Source organism: Phyllobates terribilis, unplaced genomic scaffold (genome assembly GCF_046119375.1).
Source record: "Phyllobates terribilis strain yellow unplaced genomic scaffold, ASM4611937v1 Scaffold_5__5_contigs__length_657084704, whole genome shotgun sequence".
NCBI classification, from domain to species: Eukaryota; Metazoa; Chordata; class Amphibia; order Anura; family Dendrobatidae; genus Phyllobates; species Phyllobates terribilis.
Genome location: NW_027362765.1, coordinates 240,019,815 through 240,043,979, shown reverse-complemented (window position 1 = coordinate 240,043,979; position 24,165 = coordinate 240,019,815). Strand labels below are relative to the sequence as shown.

At 39.5% G+C, this 24,165-nt stretch overlaps 1 protein-coding gene across 1 annotated transcript in view; it reads left to right on the top strand.

The window, feature by feature from the left end:
• QRICH2 (glutamine rich 2) overlaps positions 1–24,165 on the top strand; it is a 286,519-nt gene that overhangs the window by 11,732 nt on the left and 250,622 nt on the right. Inside the window, exons 2-4 of the mRNA XM_073681194.1 lie at positions 3,419–3,523; positions 4,064–4,162; positions 6,029–6,091. Of these exons, the coding sequence (XP_073537295.1) occupies positions 3,419–3,523; positions 4,064–4,162; positions 6,029–6,091 (267 nt within the window). The remainder of the gene's footprint in view (positions 1–3,418; positions 3,524–4,063; positions 4,163–6,028; positions 6,092–24,165) is intronic.

Below are 24,165 nucleotides of genomic sequence, written 5' to 3'. Positions count from 1 at the left end.
TAAGGAAGATTCAAGCTGTCATCAGAATCAATTGTGGAGCAAGAGCCGCTCCAGTGTGAACCCAACCTAAGGCTGTGCTAACACAGAGGGGTTTTTATATTCACAGGCTATCATTTAGTTCCTCCGTTTCTTTTTCTGCAGTGCATGACTGCCTGTGTTGTCTTCCAGTATAAGACGTGCTTCGTAACCTGTATATTATATCATGAGTACATTGTAACCTGATCTTCTCCACTGAAGGCATTTTCTTTCAGGACATGAAAGCTTTTCCCATAGAGATGACGTCTCTTATTAATAGGCAGTAAGTGCAGGTTATTTGGCCTCAGGAGACCGCCTGTTCTGTACAGGTTCTCCCCGTGGATGTTGTTTGTCTGGTTAGAATGATGTGTTCTGTAAAAACATTATTATCAACTTGGATGTCCATAAAGCGTTACTGCTGCTCCCAGTCCTGGAGGAAGAGATTAGGGCTGTTATATGGGGCATTTACTGACTGATAAACCTTGCATATTACCGTACACTCAAAGAGCCGCTCTTACCCGGTAGAACCCAACATGGTGATGCACAGTGGCATGTAATAGTTTGAGCATCCCTGGTTACTGTTATTGTGAACAGTTAAGCGAGTTGAAGATGAAATGATCTCTGAAAGGCCTAAAGTTAAAGATGACCCATTTCTTTTGTATTTTAGGCAAAAAAAATATATATATTGTCATTTTTTTACATTTTAAAAATTACAAAAAGGAAAATAGGTTGATGCCAAAGTATGGGCACTCTTGGAGATTTGTGTGCTCACAATAACTTTGGCCAAGGTTTGAGACCTTAATTAGCCTGTTATGGTTATGGCTTGTTCAATATCATTGTTAGGAAAGGCCAGGTGATGCAAATATCCCAGCTTTATAAAAACCCAGCGTCCTCTAACCTCGTGCCAAAAAACAGCAGCCATGGGTTCTTCTAAGCAGCTGCCTAGCTCTCTGAAAATGAAAATGGTGGAGGCCTACAAAGCAGAAGAAGGCTGTAAGAAGATAGCAAAGCGTTTTCAAGTTGCCCTTTCCTCACTTCCTAATGTAACTAAGAAATGGCAGTTACAGGAACAGTGGAGGTCAAGATAAGGTCTGGAAGACCAAGCAAAATTTCAGTGAGAGCTGCTCATAGGATTGCTAGAGAGGCAAATCAGAACTCGCTTGACTGCAAAATACCTTCAGCAAGATGTAGCAGACTCTGGAGTTGTGGTACATTGTTCTACTGTTCAGACACACCTGAACACATATGGCCTTCATGGAGGAGTCATCAGAAGAAAACCTTTCCTGCCTCCTCACCATAAAATTCAGCATCAGAAGTATGCAAAAGAACTTCTAAACAAGCCTGATGGATTTTGTAAACAAGTCCTGTGGACCGATGAGATTAAAACAGAACTCTTTGTCCACAATGATCAAAGGTATGTGTGGAAAAAAAAAGGGCACAAAATTTCAGGAAAAGAACATCTCGCCAACCATTAAGTTAAGCATGGGGGTGGATCAATCATGCTATGGGGTTGTGTTGCAGCCAATGGCAAGGGGAACATTTCACAGGTAGAGGGAAGAATGGATTCAATGAAATTTCAACAAATTCTTGATGCAAACATAACACTATCTGTAAAAAAGCTGAAGTTGAAAAGAGGATGGCTTCTAGAAATGGATAATGATCCTAAACACATGTCAAAATCCACAATAGAGAACCTAAAAAGGCGCAAGCTGAAAGTTTTACAATGGCCCTCACAGTCCCCTGATCTGAACATCATTGAAAATCTGGGGCTAGACCTCAAAATAGCAGTGCATGCAAGAAGACCCAGAAATCTTACAGAACTGGAAGAATTTTCCAAGGAAGAATTAATGAAAATCCCTCAAAAAAGGATTGAAAGACTCTTGTCTGGCTACAAAAAGCGTTTACAAGCTGTGATACTTTCAAAAGCGGGTGCTACTAGGTACTAACCATGCAGGGTGCCCAACCGTTAGCATCGGCCCATTTTCCTTTTTCTAATTTTTAAAATGTTAAAGATGAAAATATATATATATATTTTTTGCCTAAAATACAAAGGAAATGTGTCATCTTTAACTTTAGGCCTTTTAGAGATCATTTCATCTTCAACTTGCTTAACTTCACACTAACAGTAATTCTGACAAGGGGTGCCCAAACTTTTACATGCCACTGTATTACATAGTTAGTCATTCCTTTGAATAGATGTCATATAATACTAGATTTTAATGTGCAGCTACTCACAGCTTTGCCCTGCCATGATACACGAGCACTGGGTCTAGATGCGAGACCCCTACAATCAGCTGATCAGCAGCAGATCCTCATTTACAGGAAGCGATATCCTCATGGGTCCCTTTATCCACAATGTCTGGGATATGTCTAAATCCTTTTCACTTCACTGGAAAGTTTTCCCATTTTTTTAACAAAACAAAAACCTAATTTTTTTCCTGCCAACATTTGTAAATGATATTGGATCTTATCAATTTATCTCAGATAGCCAGATAGCCCACTGAATAGACTTCCTTAAAGGGATCTATCAAAACAACATGACAGGTACACCCTTAGTGTGGTGGCCAAACAGTCCAGTACTCCTTCCCATCTACTTGTTTTCCATCTATCTCCTCCCCTTTCTTCTTGATTGACAGCTCTGGCTTTACAGGATCTAGGGGAAGGTAGCGATAGATGAAGAACATGTAGGTGGTAATGTGCACTGAGCTGTTTAGCCACACTAAGGGTGCACCAAGTGCCTATGCTTTGGTTTCAGCAGTCTTTTTTTTCTGAAAACTCCCTTTAAAGCAATTTAAAGCCTCCATTAAATTAACCTTCAAATTACCCCTCCTAGAAACCAGAACTAGAGGGCTAGGGTAAAAGACTATGGGGCAGAATCCTCAAGCAGTGTATACCAACTTTCTGGCTTTGTAATTTTTTTTCAACTTTTTTCACTCCAGTCCCAGCCACCTCTGCCAACTTCTGAAAAGTCGAAGGGGCTGAGACAGGAAGGCGCGTGTCCTAGCAACATTAAAAATAAATCATAATTTACCCCACAAAAGTGGCCTAAATTTACAACAGAAATTTACGCCAGTCCGAACATCTTTTGCGGTGCTGCCCTGCAGCTGAAAGATGCGCCAAATTCATTAAGAGGTGCACAACTGTTAATGAATTTGGCGCTTCTTACCCCGGTTCACACTTCGACAAAACTGCCATGCTTGATGAATAGGGGTCTTTGTGTTTCACACATTGGAGGGTATCTCATGCGTGGCAAAAGTAGTCTTAAGTTTGATGAATAATGGTTGGCTTAACCCAGATGACATTAAGTAGCTATGATATAGTGTTCTTTATTGTCTGCAATGAATGTTTATTTCTATTGTTATTATGTTGCCCCTCATCCGAATGTTCCCTCTCCTAATTTCAGGCTATGGCAGTGCTGCAGGACCTCATGCTGGAGATCAACACCATAAAAGGTTCACAGCTTGGGATAGAAGATCAAATACAGAACATGACCGGGACTGCAGCTTTGGTAAGTGGAACAAATATGATTTCATATAAATCCTTTTTTATCTGTAAAACTTTAAAGACTTAAAAATCCATATGATACTTTATATAAGGCGAAATATCAATTTAACTTGGATGTTACTGGGATTGTCACTGTCAGACCCGGCTCCCTAAACACCTGTCAAACAAATGATTTTACTAAGGGAAGCCATGGCCAACCAGACATTTCCACCACAGGGTGTTACCTGCAATTTGGGATTACTTGGGGAAAATAATACATTTCTAGAAGATTGGATTATGGGTTTTCCCCATCTCACAGGCCTGGCTTGTGAAAATCCTCTGATATCATTTTGGAAGACTAGATGTTCACAGGGCCTATTCAGATGGATTGCAGACAGAAGGTACATGGTGGTGCAGAGCCCTTTGTAACGGGAGTAGCTCCTTCTACCTGAGATCAGTGAGTCCCTGATATATGTATAACAAGTATATATATTTAGTGGTCAGACAGTTACATGTCCTTCTGACTTGGTTGAATATATAATATACTGTAATATCGTCCTTCTAGGAGGCTATGCAGATATTGGAGCAGAAGCACAGTGACGGGAAAAACAAATTGGAGAAGGAAAGCTTAGTGGAAGAGCTGGAATTGTTGAAGACTCAGATGGTAGGTATATGGGTTGTGACTATGTTATCTGCGTGACAGTGTAGCAAATCAGGGATGTTCTTGGGCGAAGCCTTTTTTTGGCGCAAACAAGCCGGAACCCCGAACACGAACCCGAATTTGAAATGGCGAATAAATTCACTCAACACTACTAGTGATGAGCGAGCATGCTCTTTACTCGAGATTTACGAGCATGCTCAGGTGCTCGCCGAGTATCTTCAGCGTGCTCAGGTGTTATGTTTGAGTCAGGCTGTGCACATGAATTGCGACTGTTTGACAGCTTTAATACATGTGAGGAATGCTTGTTTCTTAGGCGTTCCTGACATGTATTAAAGCTGTCAAACAGTCGCAAATCATGCGCACGGAGTGACTGAAACATAACACCCGAGCACACTGAAGATACTCGGAAAACACCTGAGCATGCTCGCCAAAAGGGTTAACAGAAGATACTCGCTCATCACTAGTTGTGACGCCATTTTATAAATGGTAAAGATTTCACCAGACTCTTGTAAGTGGATCCTACATGCAGTGAAGATAGTCAGTGCCTGGACAGCAGATGAGCCTGTGAAGGCTACTACATTGTACTATTAGGGTAAATTGACGTCATAGAAAGGAACCCTCCCAACTCAAGACCTTTTGGTGAGAACCAGTACTTGTGATGAGACAACCCCGTTAAGAGTCAAATTTAAATCTTAAAATCCAAACACAGAAAATGACAGCTCACCCACACCTGTATCACTTGCATCTTGGGTGCACGACAGCCTGAGCAGGCAAAGAAGTATATCCTCAAAAGAAGTCAGCACTTCGTTTTCCTTGGTTCAATACTTTATTAGAAATCTATATTCACAAATGACATACAGTGTGGTCTTCAATTCATCTTACACGTTTCAGAATCCTCTTATGGACGTCTTCACACAGTGCCTTTTTTGCCATGATTTTCCAGCAATGTGGTGATTTTAACGTGTTTTCAAAATATTCTGCCTAAAAAATGCATTGCAAATTCATCATGTGAACATTGCCTATGTCTTGTGGCACTTATCATTAGAATTTAGGCCTCTGGACCCTGGACCCTCTCCTGGTTTCTGCATCCAGACGTATATTGAATAGAGAGGTGGCAGTTCATTCACCTCTGTTGGAAATACCCCTTTAATCCAAACCTCACCTATTGGAATCCTGCCCACACCTGTTTTACCAGCAGACCACATTCATGGGTCCTTTAAATTTGGATGAGGATGTTAGTGAATGGATCGCATTTCGTTGCCAGAAACGGGGGGTTATTGTAGTCAAGTGCGTGTTTTGATGTGAATTATAGATTGATTACACACTAAGGTAACTGGATGTGGCACCAATCAACTCAGTTTACAACTCTATGTGTAACCCAAACTGTTGTAATTAATTGCATTGTGTGCTGCAATAGGATAGTGTCATATTGTACTGTGGGTTTAATGAGAAAAGCAAGGAGCTCTGGAAGTAAGGGTGAGTGCCAAAAGAAGCCAAAGAGTGATTGTGGGTGAAGATGCCGTGGCCCTGTTCTCACTACCATTGTGGCTTACGCCATATTCTTTCATTGGTACCATTATGGTACAAACTTTGGGGTACAACTTTTTTATTACTTTTTACTCCTGATTTTGGAAATCTAAATAAACAGAAAACCTCTTCCCCTTGCGGCATAAATAGCGTGTTCATTTTTTATTGTGGTTAATTGGCTGGGATTAAAAGAGCATGATGAAAAGGGAAGATCAGATCAAGGAGCGTGCAAAGGGGAGATCTGAAGTAACAGATCCTTGGGAAAATGGTTGGACATAGGTCACCACTAGTTTGATGTGATAAAATGGAGCTGTGACATTTCATTCACCTTTTTTATTATAGATGGAACTGGAAGAAACATTTAAAGTTTTACATGAGAATTTGGGAAGACGTCCAGAGACTAAGGTAACCATTACCAGTATTACCTGAGGGAGTTAGTGGTGGTAATTCATGATTTCCATGTTCTAAAATCAAAAGCAGAACAAACCGCCATTGATATTGAGTTAATTCAATTGCATTTAACCAGCAGTACTTAAGGGGTTATGCCTTTATATATGATTGGTGGGGGTCTGGCACCTGAACTATTCCTGAGAATGAAGGGGGGTCTGACATCTGGCACGTGCACTATTCCTGAGAATGAAGAGGGTCTGACGTTTGGCACCTGCACTATTCCTGAGAATGAAGAGGGTCTGACGTCTGGCACCTGCTCTATTCCTGAGAATGAAGAGGGTCTGACGTCTGGCACCTGCACTATTCCTGAGAATGAAGGGGGGTCTGACGTCTGGCACCTTCACTATTCCTGAGAATGAAGAGGGGTCTGACATCTGGCACCTGTACTATTCCTGAGAATGAAGAGGGTCTGACGTCTGGCACCTTCACTATTCCTGAGAATGAAGAGGGTCTGATGACTGGCACCTGCACTATTCCTGAGAATGAAAGGGGGTCTGACTTCTGGCACCTGCACTATTCCTGAGAATGAAGAGGGGTCTGACGTCTGGCACCTGCACTATTCCTGAGAATGAAGGGGGGTCTGACGTTTGGCACCTGCACTATTCCTGAGAATGAAGGAAGGTCTGACGTCTGGCACCTGCACTATTCCTGAGAATGAAAGGGGGTCTGACGTCTGGCACCTGCACTATTCCTGAGAATGAAGGAAGGTCTGACGTCTGGCACCTGCACTATTCCTGAGAATGAAGGGAGGTCTGACATCTGGCACCTGCACTATTCCTGAGAATGAAGGGGGGTCTGACATCTGGCACCTGCACTATTCCTGAGAATGAAGAGGGTCTGACGTCTGGCACCTGCACTATTCCTGAGAATGAAGAGGGTCTGATGACTGGCACCTGCACTATTCCTGAGAATGAAGGGGGGGTCTGACGTTTGGCACCTGCACTATTCCTGAGAATGAAGGAAGGTCTGACGTTTGGCACCTGCACTATTCCTGAGAATGAAGGAAGGTCTGACGTCTGGCACCTGCACTATTCCTGAGAATGAAGGGGGGTCTGACATCTGGCACCTGCACTATTCTTGAGAATGAAGGAAGATCTGACGTCTGGCACCTGCACTATTCCTGAGAATGAAGAGGGTCTGACGTCTGGCACCTGTACTATTCCTGAGAATGAAGAGGGTCTGATGACTGGCACCTGCACTATTCCTGAGAATGAAAGGGGGTCTGACGTCTGACACCTGCACTATTCCTGAGAATGAAGAGGGGTCTGATGACTGGCACCTGCACTATTCCTGAGAATGAAGAGGGTCTGATGACTGGCACCTGCACTATTCCTGAGAATGAAGGGGGGTCTCACGTCTGGCACCTGCACTATTCCTGAGAATGAAGGTGATACAATGCCGGTTTAGCACTGCAATCCCCAGTGTGGCCTTATTCAAGGTAATGGAGCCAGCTGCAGTTCCCTGCACAAGTCGGGTGGTCCAAGCACAGTCGGATGGTCCGGGCACAGTCATAGTTGGACAGTTTGAAAGAAAACCTTTTTAGTGATTTTTAAAATTGGTGTGTCCATGACTTGTATTATTTCTTCAAAGCTGGAGGAGGTTGTGCAGATTACTGTGATTGTAATTATCATCATTTTACAGATGACAGTAAATTTTACAGATGTCTCCTAAGCTGTACACATTTCACTTATGAGCTTTATGATATACATAGTTGTGTCTCATGTATTCGGCGGCTCTGTGTAACAGTCTTCAGTCTTCTGTCAGGTAGTTTGTTGTGTAAGACATATACAACCCCTGGCAAAAATGATGGAATCACCGGGCTCGGAGGATGTTCATTCAGTTATTTAATGTTGCTGAAAAAAAGCAGATCACAGACATTTAGGGCTTTAAGAAACACTAAAAGTAATCAAGATTAAAATGTGGTACTCAATAAGGGTAATTTTTTTCAGACCAAGCAGAGGGAAAAAATTATGAAATCACCCTGTAAATTTTCATTTCCAAAACTAATACCTGCATCAAATTAGATTCGCTCGTTAGTCTGCATCTAAAAAGGAGTGATCACACCTTGGAGAGCTGTTGTACCAACTGGATTGACATGAATCATGGCTCCAACACGAGAGATGTCAATTGAAACAAAGGAGAGGATTATCAAACTCTTAAAATAAGGTAAATCATCACGCAATGTTGCAAAAGATGTTGGTTGTTCACAATCAGCTGTGTCTAAAATCTGGACCAAATACAAACAAAATGGGAAGGTTGTTAAAGGCAACCATACTGGTAGACCAAGGAAGACATCAAAGCGTCAAGACCGGAAACCTAAAGCAATATGTCTCCAAAACAGTAAATGCACAACAAAACAAATGAGGAACAAATGGGAGGAAACTGGAGTCAATGTCTGTGACCGAACTGTAAGAAACCGCCTAAAGGAAATGGGATTTACATACAGAAAAGCTAAACAAAAGCCATGATTAACACCTAAACAGAAAAAAACAAGGTTACAATGGGCTAAGGAAAAGCAATCGTGGACTGTGGATGACTGGATGAAAGTCATATTCAGTGATGAATCGCGAATCTGCATTGGGCAAGGTGATGATGCTGGAACTTTTGTTTGGTGCAGTTCCAATGAGATTTATGAAGATGACTGCATAAGGAGAACATGCCAATTTCCACAGTCATTGATGATATGGGGCTGCATGTCAGGTAAAGGCACTGGGGAGATGGCTGTCATTACATCTTCAATAAATGCCCAAGTTTACATTGATATTTTGGACAGTTTTCTTATTCCATCAATTGAAAGGATGTTTGGGGATGATGACATCATGTTTCAAGATGATAATGCATCCTGCCATAGAGCAAAAACTGTGAAAACATTCCTTAAAAGAAGACACATAAGGTCAATGGCATGACCTGCAAATAGTCTGGATCTCAATCCAATTGAAAATCTTTGGTGGAAGTTGAAGAAAATGGTCCATGACAAGGCTCCAACCTGCAAAGCTGATCTGGCAACAGCAATCAGAGAAAGTTGGAGCCAGATTGATCCATGCCTCAGAGACTGCAAGCTGTTATTAAAACCAGAGGTGGTGCAACAAAATACTAGTGATGTATTGGAGTGTTCTTTTGTGTGGTTTTTTTTCATGATTCCATAATTTTTTCCTCAGAATTGATTGATTCCATAATTTTTCCCTCTGCTTGGTCTGAAAAAAATTACCCTTACTGAGTACCACATTTTTAATCTTGATTTCTTTTAGTGTTTCTTAAAGCCCTAAAGTTGCCATTTCAAATGACTTTAGTTTTGTGCCATGTCTGTGATCTGCTTTTTTTCAACAACATTAAACAACTGAATGAACATCCACCGAGCCCGGTGATTCCATATTTTTTGCCAGGGGTTGTACTATTTTAGCGCTCTGCCCCCATCACAGAGATTGGCCCTCATAACATTTGTAATGTAACTTGGGACAGTAGCTGACATTATGATAACACAATGGGTGGAGATACATGTGGTCTGCCGTCTGTAAATGGCGCCCCCCATAATTCCTGGTTATACTTGTGTAGTATTGAGGGTAGTAATGATTACTCCCATCATTGTAACTGTGTAAAAAGAAAGCCAAGGCAAAAAAAATCACATAACACTTTTATTTTCTTTCTTTTTACTTTTTATTGGAATAGCAATAAGCAACATTGTAATAAAAATATTACCAGCCCTTTAAGAAATGAAACCATGATGACAATGACTCTCAGGTTAGGCCCCACTTAGACCATAGAACTAGCTGTGGTCATTGGGCGCCACCTGAGAGCCACTGGACCGAAAGATCCAGAGGAAGGCAAACAAACCCCCCGGAGAATTCTGCTTCAGGGGGGAAAAAAAATTCCTTCCTGACCCCAGTTATGGCGATCGGATATTTCCCTGGATCAGGTCTGTCCTGCTGCATATTGCTATATGTCTGCATGTATTATAAGCTCAGGAGAGCCGACTTGGAAAGGAAAAGATAAATACACCCTACTCAAGAGGAGCTTACAATCTAATATACAATATACAGGTTGATGAGAGCTTACAGAATAATCTACACCCTGCTCCTAAGAGCTTACAATCTAATATACAATATACAGGTTGTTGAGAGCTTACAGAATAATCTACACCCTGCTCCTAAGAGCTTACAATCTAATATACAATATACAGGTTGTTGAGAGCTTACAGAATAATCTACACCCTGCTCCTAGGGGTTTACAATATCATATACAATATACAGGCTGCTGAGAGCTTATAGACTAATATACACCCTGCACCTAGGAGTTTACAATCTCATATACAATATACAGGCTGCCCTGAGAGCTTATAGACTAATATACACCCTGCTCCTAGGAGTTTACAATCTAATATACAATATACAGGCTGCTGAGAGCTTACAGAATAATCTACACCTTGCTCCTAGGAGTTTACAATCTAATATACAATATACAGGCTGCTGAGAGTTTACAGAATAATCTACACTATGCTCCTAGGAGTTTACAATCTAATATACAATTTACAGACTGCCCTGAGAGTTTACAGAATAATCTACACCCTGCTCCTAGGAGCTTACAATCTAATATACAATATACAGGCTGCTGAGAGTTTACAGAATAATCTACACCCTACTCCTAGGAGTTTACAATCTAATATACAATATACAGGCTTCCCCTGAGAGTTTACAGAATAATCTACACCCTGCTCCTAGGAGTTTACAATCTAATATACATTATACAGGCTGCTGAGAGTTTACAGAATAATCAACACCCTGCTCCTAGGAGTTTACAATCTAATATACAATATACAGGCTGCTGAGAGTTTACAGAATAATCTACACCCTGCTCCTAGGAGCTTACAATCTAATATACAATATACAGGCTGCTGAGAGTTTACAGAATAATGTACACGCTGCTCCTAGGATCTTACAATCTAATATACAATATACAGGCTGCCCCTGAGAGTTTACAGAATAATCTACACCCTGCTCCTAAGAGCTTACAATCTAATATACAATATACAGGCTGCTGAGAGTTTAAAAAATAATCTACACCCTGCTCCTAGGAGTTTACAACGTAATATACAATATACAGGCTGCTGAGAGCATACAGAATAATGTACACCCTGCTACTAGGAGTTTACAATCTAATATACAATATAAAGGCTGGCCTGAGAGTGTACAGAATAATCTACACCCTGCTTCTAGGAGCTTACAATCTAATATACAATATACAGGCTGCCCCTGAGAGTTTACAGAATAATCTACACCCTGCTCCTAGGAGTTTACAATCTAATATACAATATACAGGCTGATGAGAGCATACAGAATAATCTACACCCTGCTCCTAGGAGCTTACAATCTAATATACAATATACAGGCTTCTCAGAGTTTACAGAATTATATACACCCTGCTCCTAGGAGCTTACAATCTAATTTACAATATACAGGCTGCTGAGAACATACAGAATAATCTACACCCCTCTCCTAAGAGTTTACAATCTAATATACAATATACGAGCTGCTGAGAACATACAGAATAATCTACACCCTGCTCCTAGGAGCTTACAATCTAATATACAATATACAGGCTGCTGAGAGTTTACAGAATAATTTACACCCTGCTCCTATGAGCTTACAATCTAATATACAATATACAGGCTGCTGAGAGCTTACAGAATAATCTACACCCTGCTCCTAGGAGTTTACAATCTAATATACAATATACAGGCTGTTGAGAGTTGACAGAATAATCTACACCCTGCTCCTAGGAGCTTACAATCTAATATACCGGATACAGGCTGATAAGAGCGTACAGAATTATCTACACCCTTCTCTTGGAGTTTACAATCTAATATACAATATACAGGCTGCCCTGAGAGTTTACAGAATAATCTACACCCTGCTCCTAGGAGCTTACAATCTAATATACAATATACAGGCTGCCCCTGAGAGTTTACAGAATAATCTACACCCTGCTCCTAGGAGCTTACAATCTAATATACAATATACAGGCTGCGCAGAGTTTACAGAATAATCTACACCCTCCTCCTAGGCTCTTACAATCTAATATACAATATACAGGCTGCTGAGAGCTTACAGAATAATCTATACCCTTCTCTTGGAGTTTACAATCTAATATACAATACACAGGCTGCCCCTGAGAGTTTACAGAATAATCTACACCCTGCTCCTAGGAGCTTACAATCTAATATACAATATACAGGCTGCCCTGAGAGTTTACAGAATAATCTACACCCTGCTCCTCGGAGCTTACAATCTAATATACAATATACAGGCTGCTCAGAGTTTACAGAATAATCTACACCCTGCTCCTAGGAGTTTACAATCTAATATGCAATATACAGGCTGCCCTGAGAGTTTACAAAATAATATACACCCTGCTCCTAGGAGCTTACAATCTAATATACAATATACAGGCTGCTCCTGAGAGTTTACAGAATAATCTACACCCTGCTCCTAGGAGCTTACAATCTAATATACAATATACAGGCTGCCCTGAGAGTTTACAGAATAATCTACACACTGCTCCTAAGAGCTTACAATCTAATATACAATATACAGGTTGTTGAGAGCTTACAGAATAATCTACACCCTGCTCCTAAGAGCTTACAATCTAATATACAATATACAGGTTGTTGAGAGTTTACAGAATAATCTACACCCTGCTCCTAGGGGTTTACAATATCATATACAATATACAGGCTGCTGACAGCTTATAGTCTAATATACACCCTGCTCCTAGGAGTTTACAATCTCATATACAATATACAGGCTGCCCTGAGAGCTTATAGACTAATATACACCCTGCTCCTAGGAGTTTACAATCTAATATACAATATACAGGCTGCTGAGAGCTTACAGAATAATCTACACCTTGCTCCTAGGAGTTTACAATCTAATATACAATATACAGGCTGCTGAGAGCTTACAGAATAATCTACACTATGCTCCTAGGAGTTTACAATCTAATATACAATATACAGGCTTCCCCTGAGAGTTTACAGAATAATCTACACCCTGCTCCTAGGAGTTTACAATCTAATATACATTATACAGGCTGCTGAGAGTTTACAGAATAATCAACACCCTGCTCCTAGGAGTTTACAATCTAATATACAATATACAGGCTGCTGAGAGTTTACAGAATAATCTACACCCTGCTCCTAGGAGCTTACAATCTAATATACAATATACAGGCTGCTGAGAGTTTACAGAATAATGTACACGCTGCTCCTAGGAGCTTACAATCTAATATACAATATACAGGCTGCCCCTGAGAGTTTACAGAATAATCTACACCCTGCTCCTAAGAGCTTACAATCTAATATAGAATATACAGGCTGCTGAGAGTTTAAAAAATAATCTACACCCTGCTCCTAGGAGTTTACAACGTAATATACAATATACAGGCTGCTGAGAGCATACAGAATAATGTACACCCTGCTACTAGGAGTTTACAATCTAATATACAATATAAAGGCTGGCCTGAGAGTGTACAGAATAATCTACACCCTGCTTCTAGGAGCTTACAATCTAATATACAATATACAGGCTGCCCCTGAGAGTTTACAGAATAATCTACACCCTGCTCCTAGGAGTTTACAATCTAATATACAATATACAGGCTGATGAGAGCATACAGAATAATCTACACCCTGCTCCTAGGAGCTTACAATCTAATATACAATTTACAGGCTTCTCAGAGTTTACAGAATTATATACACCCTGCTCCTAGGAGCTTACAATCTAATTTACAATATACAGGCTGCTGAGAACATACAGAATAATCTACACCCCTCTCCTAAGAGTTTACAATCTAATATACAATATACGAGCTGCTGAGAACATACAGAATAATCTACACCCTGCTCCTAGGAGCTTACAATCTAATATACAATATACAGGCTGCTGAGAGTTTACAGAATAATTTACACCCTGCTCCTATGAGCTTACAATCTAATATACAATATACAGGCTGCTGAGAGCTTACAGAATAATCTACACCCTGCTCCTAGGAGTTTACAATCTAATATACAATACACAGGCTGTTGAGAGTTGACAGAATAATCTACATCCTGCTCCTAGGAGCTTACAATCTAATATACCGGATACAGGCTGATAAGAGCGTACAGAATTATCTACACCCTTCTCTTGGAGTTTACAATCTAATATACAATATACAGGCTGCCCTGAGAGTTTACAGAATAATCTACACCCTGCTCCTAGGAGCTTACAATCTAATATACAATATACAGGCTGCCCCTGAGAGTTTACAGAATAATCTACACCCTGCTCCTAGGAGCTTACAATCTAATATACAATATACAGGCTGCGGAGAGTTTACAGAATAATCTACACCCTCCTCCTAGGCTCTTACAATCTAATATACAATATACAGGCTGCTGAGAGTTTACAGAATAATCTATACCCTTCTCTTGGAGTTTACAATCTAATATACAATACACAGGCTGCCCCTGAGAGTTTACAGAATAATCTACACCCTGCTCCTAGGAGCTTACAATCTAATATACAATATACAGGCTGCCCTGAGAGTTTACAGAATAATCTACACCTTGCTCCTCGGAGCTTACAATCTAATATACAATATACAGGCTGCTCAGAGTTTACAGAATAATCTACACCCTGCTCCTAGGAGTTTACAATCTAATATGCAATATACAGGCTGCCCTGAGAGTTTACAAAATAATATACACCCTGCTCCTAGGAGCTTACAATCTAATATACAATATACAGGCTGCTCCTGAGAGTTTACAGAATAATCTACACCCTACTCCTAGGAGTTTACAATCTAATATACAATATACAGGCTGCCCTGAGAGTTTACAGAATAATCTACACACTGCTCCTAAGAGCTTACAATCTAATATACAATATACAGGTTGTTGAGAGCTTACAGAATAATCTACACCCTGCTCCTAAGAGCTTACAATCTAATATACAATATACAGGTTGTTGAGAGCTTACAGAATAATCTACACCCTGCTCCTAGGGGTTTACAATATCATATACAATATACAGGCTGCTGAGAGCTTATAGACTAATATACACCCTGCTCCTAGGAGTTTACAATCTCATATACAATATACAGGCTGCCCTGAGAGCTTATAGACTAATATACACCCTGCTACTAGGAGTTTACAATCTAATATACAATATACGAGCTGCTGAGAACATACAGAATAATCTACACCCTGCTCCTAGGAGTTTACAATCTAATATACAACATACAGGCTGCTGAGAGCTTACAGAATAATCTACACTATGCTCCTAGGAGTTTACAATCTAATATACAATTTACAGACTGCCCTGAGAGTTTACAGAATAATCTACACCCTGCTCCTAGGAGTTTACAACGTAATATACAATATACAGGCTGCTGAGAGCATACAGAATAATGTACACCCTGCTACTAGGAGTTTACAATCTAATATACAATATAAAGGCTGGCCTGAGAGTGTACAGAATAATCTACACCCTGCTTCTAGGAGCTTACAATCTAATATACAATATACAGGCTGCCCCTGAGAGTTTACAGAATAATCTACAACCTGCTCCTAGGAGTTTACAATCTAATATACAATATACAGGCTGATGAGAGTTTACAGAATAATCTACACCCTGCTCCTAGGAGCTTACAATCTAATATACAATATACAGGCTGCCTCTGAGAGTTTACAGAATAATCTACAACCTGCTCCTAGGAGTTTACAATCTAATATACGATATACAGGCTGCTGAGAGTTTACAGAATAATCTACACCCTGCTCCTAGGAGCTTACAATCTAATATACAATATACAGGCTTCTCAGAGTTTACAGAATTATATACACCCTGCTCCTAGGAGCTTACAATCTAATTTACAATATACAGGCAGCTGAGAACATACAGAATAATCTACACCCCTCTCCTAAGAGTTTACAATCTAATATACAATATACGAGCTGCTGAGAACATACAGAATAATCTACACCCTGCTCCTAGGAGCTTACAATCTAATATACAATATACAGGCTGCTGAGAGTTTACAGAATAATTTACACCCTGCTCCTATGAGCTTACAATCTAATATACAATATACAGGCTGCTGAGAGTTTAAAAAATAATCTACACCCTGCTCCTAGGAGTTTACAACGTAATATACAATATACAGGCTGCTGAGAGCATACAGAATAATGTACACCCTGCTACTAGGAGTTTACAATCTAATATACAATATAAAGGCTGGCCTGAGAGTGTACAGAATAATCTACACCCTGCTCCTAGGAGCTTACAATCTAATATACAATATACATGCTGCTGAGAGTTTACAGAATAATCTACACCCTGCTCCTAGGAGCTTACAATCTAATATACAATATACAGGCTGCTGAGAGTTTACAGAATAATGTACACCCTGCTCCTAGGAGCTTACAATCTAATATACAATATACAGGCTGCTGAGAGTTTACAGAATAATCTACACCCTGCTCCTAGGAGCTTACAATCTAATATACAATATACAGGCTGCTGAGAGTTTACAAAATAATGTACACCCTGCTCCTAGGAGCTTACAATCTAATATACAATATACAGGCTGCCCCTGAGAGTTTACAGAATAATCTACCCCCTGCTCCTAGGAGTTTACAATCTAATATACAATATACAGGCTGTTGAGAACATACAGAATAATCTACACCCCTCTCCTAAGAGTTTACAATCTAATATACAATATACGAGCTGCTGAGAACATACAGAATAATCTACACCTTGCTCCTAGGAGCTTACAATCTAATGTACAATATACAGGCTGCTGAGTGTTTACAGAATAATTTACACCCTGCTCCTATGAGCTTACAATCTAATATACAATATACAGGCTGCTGAGAGCTTTCAGAATAATCTACACCCTGCTCCTAGGAGCTTACAATCTAATATACAATATACAGGCTGTTGAGAGTTGACAGAATAATCTACACCCTGCTCCTAGGAGCTTACAATCTAATATACCGGATACAGGCTGATAAGAGCGTACAGAATTATCTACACCCTTCTCTTGGAGTTTACAATCTAATATACAATATACAGGCTGATGAGAGTTTACAGAATTATATACACCCTGCTCCTAGGAGCTTACAATCTAATTTACAATATACAGGCTGTTGAGAACATACAGAATAATCTACACCCCTCTCCTAAGAGTTTACAATCTAATATACAATATACGAGCTGCTGAGAACATACAGAATAATCTACACCTTGCTCCTAGGAGCTTACAATCTAATATACAATATACAGGCTGCTGAGAGTTTACAGAAAAATTTACACCCTGCTCCTATGAGCTTACAATCTAATATACAATATACAGGCTGCTGAGAGCTTTCAGAATAATCTACACCCTGCTCCTAGGAGCTTACAATCTAATATACAATATACAGGCTGTTGAGAGTTGACAGAATAATCTACACCCTGCTCCTAGGAGCTTACAATCTAATATACCGGATACAGGCTGATAAGAGCGTACAGAATTATCTACACCCTTCTCTTGGAGTTTACAATCTAATATACAATATACAGGCTGCCCTGAGAGTTTACAGAATAATCTACACCCTGCTCCTAGGAGCTTACAATCTAATATACAATATACAGGCTGCCCTGAGAGTTTACAGAATAATCTACACCCTGCTCCTAGGAGTTTACAGTCTAAAATACAATATACAGGCTGCTCAGAGTTTACAGAATAATCTACACCCTGCTCCTAGGAGTTTACAATCTAATATACTATATACAGGCTGCCCTGAGCGTTTACAAAATAAAATACACCCTGCTCCTCAGGGCTTACAATCTAATATACAATATACAGGCTGCTGAGAGTTTACAGAATAATCTACATCCTGCTCCTAGGAGTTTACAATCTAATATACAATATACAGGCTGCTGAGAGTTTACAGAATAATCTACACCCTGCTCCTAGGAGTTTACAATCTAATATACAATATACAGGCTGCTGAGAGCTTACAGAATAATCTACGCCCTGCTCCTAGGAGCTTACAATCTAATATACAATATACACGCTGCTGAGAGTTTACAGAATAATCTACACCCTGCTCCTAGGAGCTTACAATCTAATATACAATATACATACTGCTGAGAGTTTACAAAATAATCTACACCCTGCTCCTCGGAGCTTACAATCTAATATACAATATACAGGCTGCTGAGAGTTTACAGAATAATCTACACCCTGCTCCTAGGAGTTTACAATCTAATATACAATATACAGGCTGCTGAGAGCTTACAGAATAATCTACGCCCTGCTCCTAGGAGTTTACAATCTAATATACAATATACAGGCTGCTGAGAGCTTACAGAATAATCTACGCCCTGCTCCTAGGAGTTTACAATCTAATATACAATATACACGCTGCTGAGAGTTTACAGAATAATCTACTTCCTGCTCCTAGGAGCTTACAATCTAATATACAATATACATACTGCTGAGAGTTTATAGAATAATCTACACCCTGCTCCTAGGAGCTTACAATCTAATATACAATATACAGGCTGCTCAGAGTTTACAGAATTATATACATCCTGCTGCTAGGAGTTTACAATCTAATTTACAATATACAGGCTGATGAGAGCATACAGACTAATCGTCACTCTGCTCCTAGGAGTTTACAATCTAATATACAATATACGAGCTGCTGAGAACATACAGAATAATCTGCACCCTGCTCCTAGGAGCTTACAATCTAATATACAATATACAGGCTGCTGAGAGTTTACAGAATAATCTACACCCTGCTCTTGGAGTTTACAATCTAATATACAATATACAGGCTGCTAAGAGTTTACAGAATAATCCACACCCTGCTCCTAGGAGCTTACAATCTAATATACAATATACAGGCTGCTCAGAGTTTACAGAATAATCTACACCCTGCTCCTAGGAGCTCACAATCCAATATACAATATACATGCTGCTGAGAGCATACAGAATAATCTACACCCTGCTCCTAGGTGCTCACAGTCCAATATACAATATACATGCTGCTGAGAGCATACCGAATTATCTACACCCTGCTCCTAGGAGCTTACAATCTAATATACAATATACAGGCTGCCCCTGAGAGTTTACAGAATAATCTACATCCTCCTCCTAGGCGCTTACAATCTAATATACAATATACAGGCTGCTGAGATCTTACAGAATAATCTATACCCTTCTCCTAGGAATTTACAATCTAATATACAATATACAGGCTGCCCCTGAGAGTTTACAGAATAATCTACACCCTGTTCCTTGGAATTTACAATCTAATATACAATATACAGGCTGCTGATAATTTGCAGAATAATATACACCCCGCTCCTAGGACCTTACCATCTAATATACAATATACAGGCTGCTGAGAACATACAGAATAATCTACTCCCTTCTATTGGAGTTTACAATCTAATATGCAATATACAGGCTGCCCTGAGAGCTTACAGAATAATCTACACCCTGCTCCTAGGAGTTTACAATCTAATATACAATATACAGACTGCTGAGAGTTTACAGAATAATCTACACCCTGCTCCTAGGAGTTTACAATCTAATATACAATATACGAGCTGCTGAGAGTGTACAGAATAATCTACACCCTGCTCCTAGGAGTTTACAATCTAATATACAACATACAGGCTGCTGAGAGTTTACAGAATAATCTACACCCTGCTCCTAGGAGCTTACAATCTAATATGCAATATACAGGCTGCTGAGAGTGTACAGAATAATCTACACCCTGCTACTAGGAGTTTACAATCTAATATACAATATACAGGCTTCCCCTGAGAGTTTACAGAATAATCTACACCCTGCTCCTAGGAGTTTACAATCTAATATACAATATACAGGCTGCTGAGAACATACAGAATAATCTTCTCCCTTCTCTTGGAGTTTACAATCTAATATACAATATACAGGCTGCCCCTGAGAGTTTACAAAATAATCTACACCCGGCTCCTCGGAGCTTACAATCTAATATACAATATACAGGCTGCTGAGAGTTTACAGAATAATCTACACCCTGCTCCTAGGATTTTACAATCTAATATACAATATACAGGCTCCCCTGAGAGTTTACAGAATAATCTACATTCTGCTCCTAGGATTTTACAATCGAATATACAGACTGCTGAGAGTTTACAGAATAATCTACACCCTGCTCCTAGGAGTTTACAATCTAATATATAATATACAGGCTGCTGAGAGTTTACAGAATAATCCACACCCTGCTCCTAGGAGCTTATAATCTAATGTAAAATATACAGGCTGCTGAGAGTTTACAGAATAATCTACACCCTGCTCCTAGGAGTTTACAGTCTAATATGCAATATACAGGCTCCCCTGAGAGTTTACAGAATAATCTACACCCTGCTCCTAGGAGCTTACAATCTAATATACAATATACTGGCTGCTGAGAGCATACAGACTAATCTTCACTCTGCTCCTAGGAGTTTACAATCTAATGTACAATATACAGGCTGCTGAGAACATAGAGAATAATCTACACCTTGCTCCTAGGAGTTTACAATCTAATGTACAATATACAGGCTGCTGAGAACATACAGAATAATCTACACCTTGCTCCTAGTAGTTTACAATCTAATATACAATATACAGGCTGCTGAGAGTTTACAGAATAGTCTACACCCTGCTCTTAGGAGTTTACAATCTAATATACAATATACAGGCTGCCCCTGAGAGTTTACAAAATAATCTACACCCTGCTCCTAGGAGTTTACAATCTAATATACAATATACAGGCGACTCACAGTTTACAGAATAATCTACACCATGCTCCTATGAGTTTACACTCTAATATACAATATACAGGCTGCCCCTGAGAGTTTACAGATTAATCTACACCCTGCTCCTAAGAGTTTACAGTCTAATATACAATATACAGGCTGCTGAGAGTTTACAGAATAATCTACACCCTGCTCCTAGGAGTTTACAATCTAATATACAATATACGAGCTGCTGAGAGCATACAGAATAATCTACACCCTGCTCCTAGGAGCTTACAATCTAATATACAATATACAGGCTGCTGAGAGTTTAAAGAATAATCTACACCCTTCTCCTAGGAGTTTACAATCTAATATACAATATACGAGCTGCTGAGAGCATACAGAATAATCTACACGCTGCTCCTAGGAGTTTACAATCTAATATACAATATACAGGCTGCTCCTGAGAGTTTACAGACTAATCCACACACTGCTCCTAGGAGTTTACAATCTAATGTACAATATACAGGCTGCTGAGAGTTTGCAGAATAATCTACACCCTGCTCCTAGGGGCTTACAATCTAATATACAATATACAGGCTGCTGAGAGTTTACAGAATAATCTACACCCTGCTCCTAGGAGCTTACAATCTAATATACAGTATACAGGCTGCTGAGAGCATACAAAATAATATACACCCTGCTCCTAGGAGCTTACAATCTAATATACAATATACAGGCTGATGAGAGTTTACAGAATAATCTACACCCTGCTCCTAGAAGTTTACAATCTAATATGCAATATACAGGCTGCTCAGAATTTACAGAATTATATACACCCTGCTACTAGGAGCTTACAATCTAATATACAATATACAGGCTGCTGACAACATACAGAATAATCTACACCCTGCTCCTAGGAGTCTACAATCTAATGTACAATATACAGGCTGCTGAGAGTTTACAGAATAATCTACACCTTGCTCCTAGGAGTTTACAATCTAATATACAATATACAGGCTGCTGAGAGCTTACAGAATAATCTACACCCTGCTCCTAGGAGTTTACAATCTAATATACAATATACGAGCTGCTGTGAACATACAGAATAATCTACACCTTGCTCCTACGAGTTTACAATCTAATATGCAATATACTGGCTGCTGAGAGTTTACAGAATAATCTACACCCTTCTCCTAGGAGCTTACAATCTAATATACAATATACAGGCTACTCAGAGTTTACAGAATTATATATATCCTGCTCCTAGGAGCTTACAATCTAATTTACAATATACAGGCTGCTGAGAGTTTACAGAATAATCTACACCCTGCTCCTAGGAGTTTACAATCTAATATACAATATACAGGCTCCCCTGAGAGTTTACAGAATAATCTACACCCTGCTCTTGGAGTTTACAATCTAATATACAATATACAGGCTGCTGAGAGTTTACAGAATAATCTACACCCTGCTCCTATGAGTTTGCAATCTAATATACAATATACAGGCTGCCCCTGAGAGTTTACAGATTAATCTACACCCTGCTCCTAAGAGTTTACAGTCTAATATACAATATACAGGCTGCTGAGAGTTTACAGAATAATCTACACCCTGCTCCTAGGAGTTTACAATCTAATATACAATATACGAGCTGCTGAGAGCATACAGAATAATCTACACCCTGCTCCTAGGAGTTTACAATCTAATATACAGTATACAGGCTGCTGAGAGTTTAAAGAATAATCTACACCCTTCTCCTAGGAGTTTACAATCTAATATACAATATACGAGCTGCTGAGAGCATACAGAATAATCTACACGCTGCTCCTAGGAGTTTACAATCTAATATACAATATACAGGCTGCTCCTGAGAGTTTACAGACTAATCCACACACTGCTCCTAGGAGTTTACAATCTAATGTACAATATACAGGCTGCTGAGAGTTTGCAGAATAATCTACACCCTGCTCCTAGGGGCTTACAATCTAATATACAATATACAGGCTGCTGAGAGTTTACAGAATAATCTACACCCTGCTCCTAGGAGCTTACAATCTAATATACAGTATACAGGCTGCTGAGAGCATACAAAATAATATACACCCTGCTCCTAGGAGCTTACAATCTAATATACAATATACAGGCTGATGAGAGTTTACAGAATAATCTACACCCTGCTCCTAGGAGTTTACAATCTAATATGCAATATACAGGCTGCTCAGAATTTACAGAATTATATACACCCTGCTACTAGGAGCTTACAATCTAATATACAATATACAGGCTGCTGACAACATACAGAATAATCTACACCCTGCTCCTAGGAGTCTACAATCTAATGTACAATATACAGGCTGCTGAGAGTTTACAGAATAATCTACACCTTGCTCCTAGGAGTTTACAATCTAATATACAATATACAGGCTGCTGAGAGCTTACAGAATAATCTACACCCTGCTCCTAGGAGTTTACAATCTAATATACAATATACGAGCTGCTGTGAACATACAGAATAATCTACACCTTGCTCCTACGAGTTTACAATCTAATATGCAATATACTGGCTGCTGAGAGTTTACAGAATAATCTACACCCTTCTCCTAGGAGCTTACAATCTAATATACAATATACAGGCTACTCAGAGTTTACAGAATTATATATATCCTGCTCCTAGGAGCTTACAATCTAATTTACAATATACAGGCTGCTGAGAGTTTACAGAATAATCTACACCCTGCTCCTAGGAGTTTACAATCTAATATACAATATACAGGCTCCCCTGAGAGTTTACAGAATAATCTACACCCTGCTCTTGGAGTTTACAATCTAATATACAATATACAGGCTGCTGAGAGTTTACAGAATAATCTACACCCTGCTCCTATGAGTTTGCAATCTAATATACAATATACAGGCTGCCCCTGAGAGTTTACAGATTAATCTACACCCTGCTCCTAAGAGTTTACAGTCTAATATACAATATTCAGGCTGCTGAGAGTTTACAGAATAATCTACACCCTGCTCCTAGGAGTTTACAATCTAATATACAATATACGAGCTGCTGAGAGCATACAGAATAATCTACACCCTGCTCCTAGGAGTTTACAATCTAATATACAATATACAGGCTGCTCCTGAGAGTTTACAGACTAATCCACACACTGCTCCTAGGCGTTTACAATCTAATGTACAATATACAGGCTGCTGAGAGTTTGCAGAATA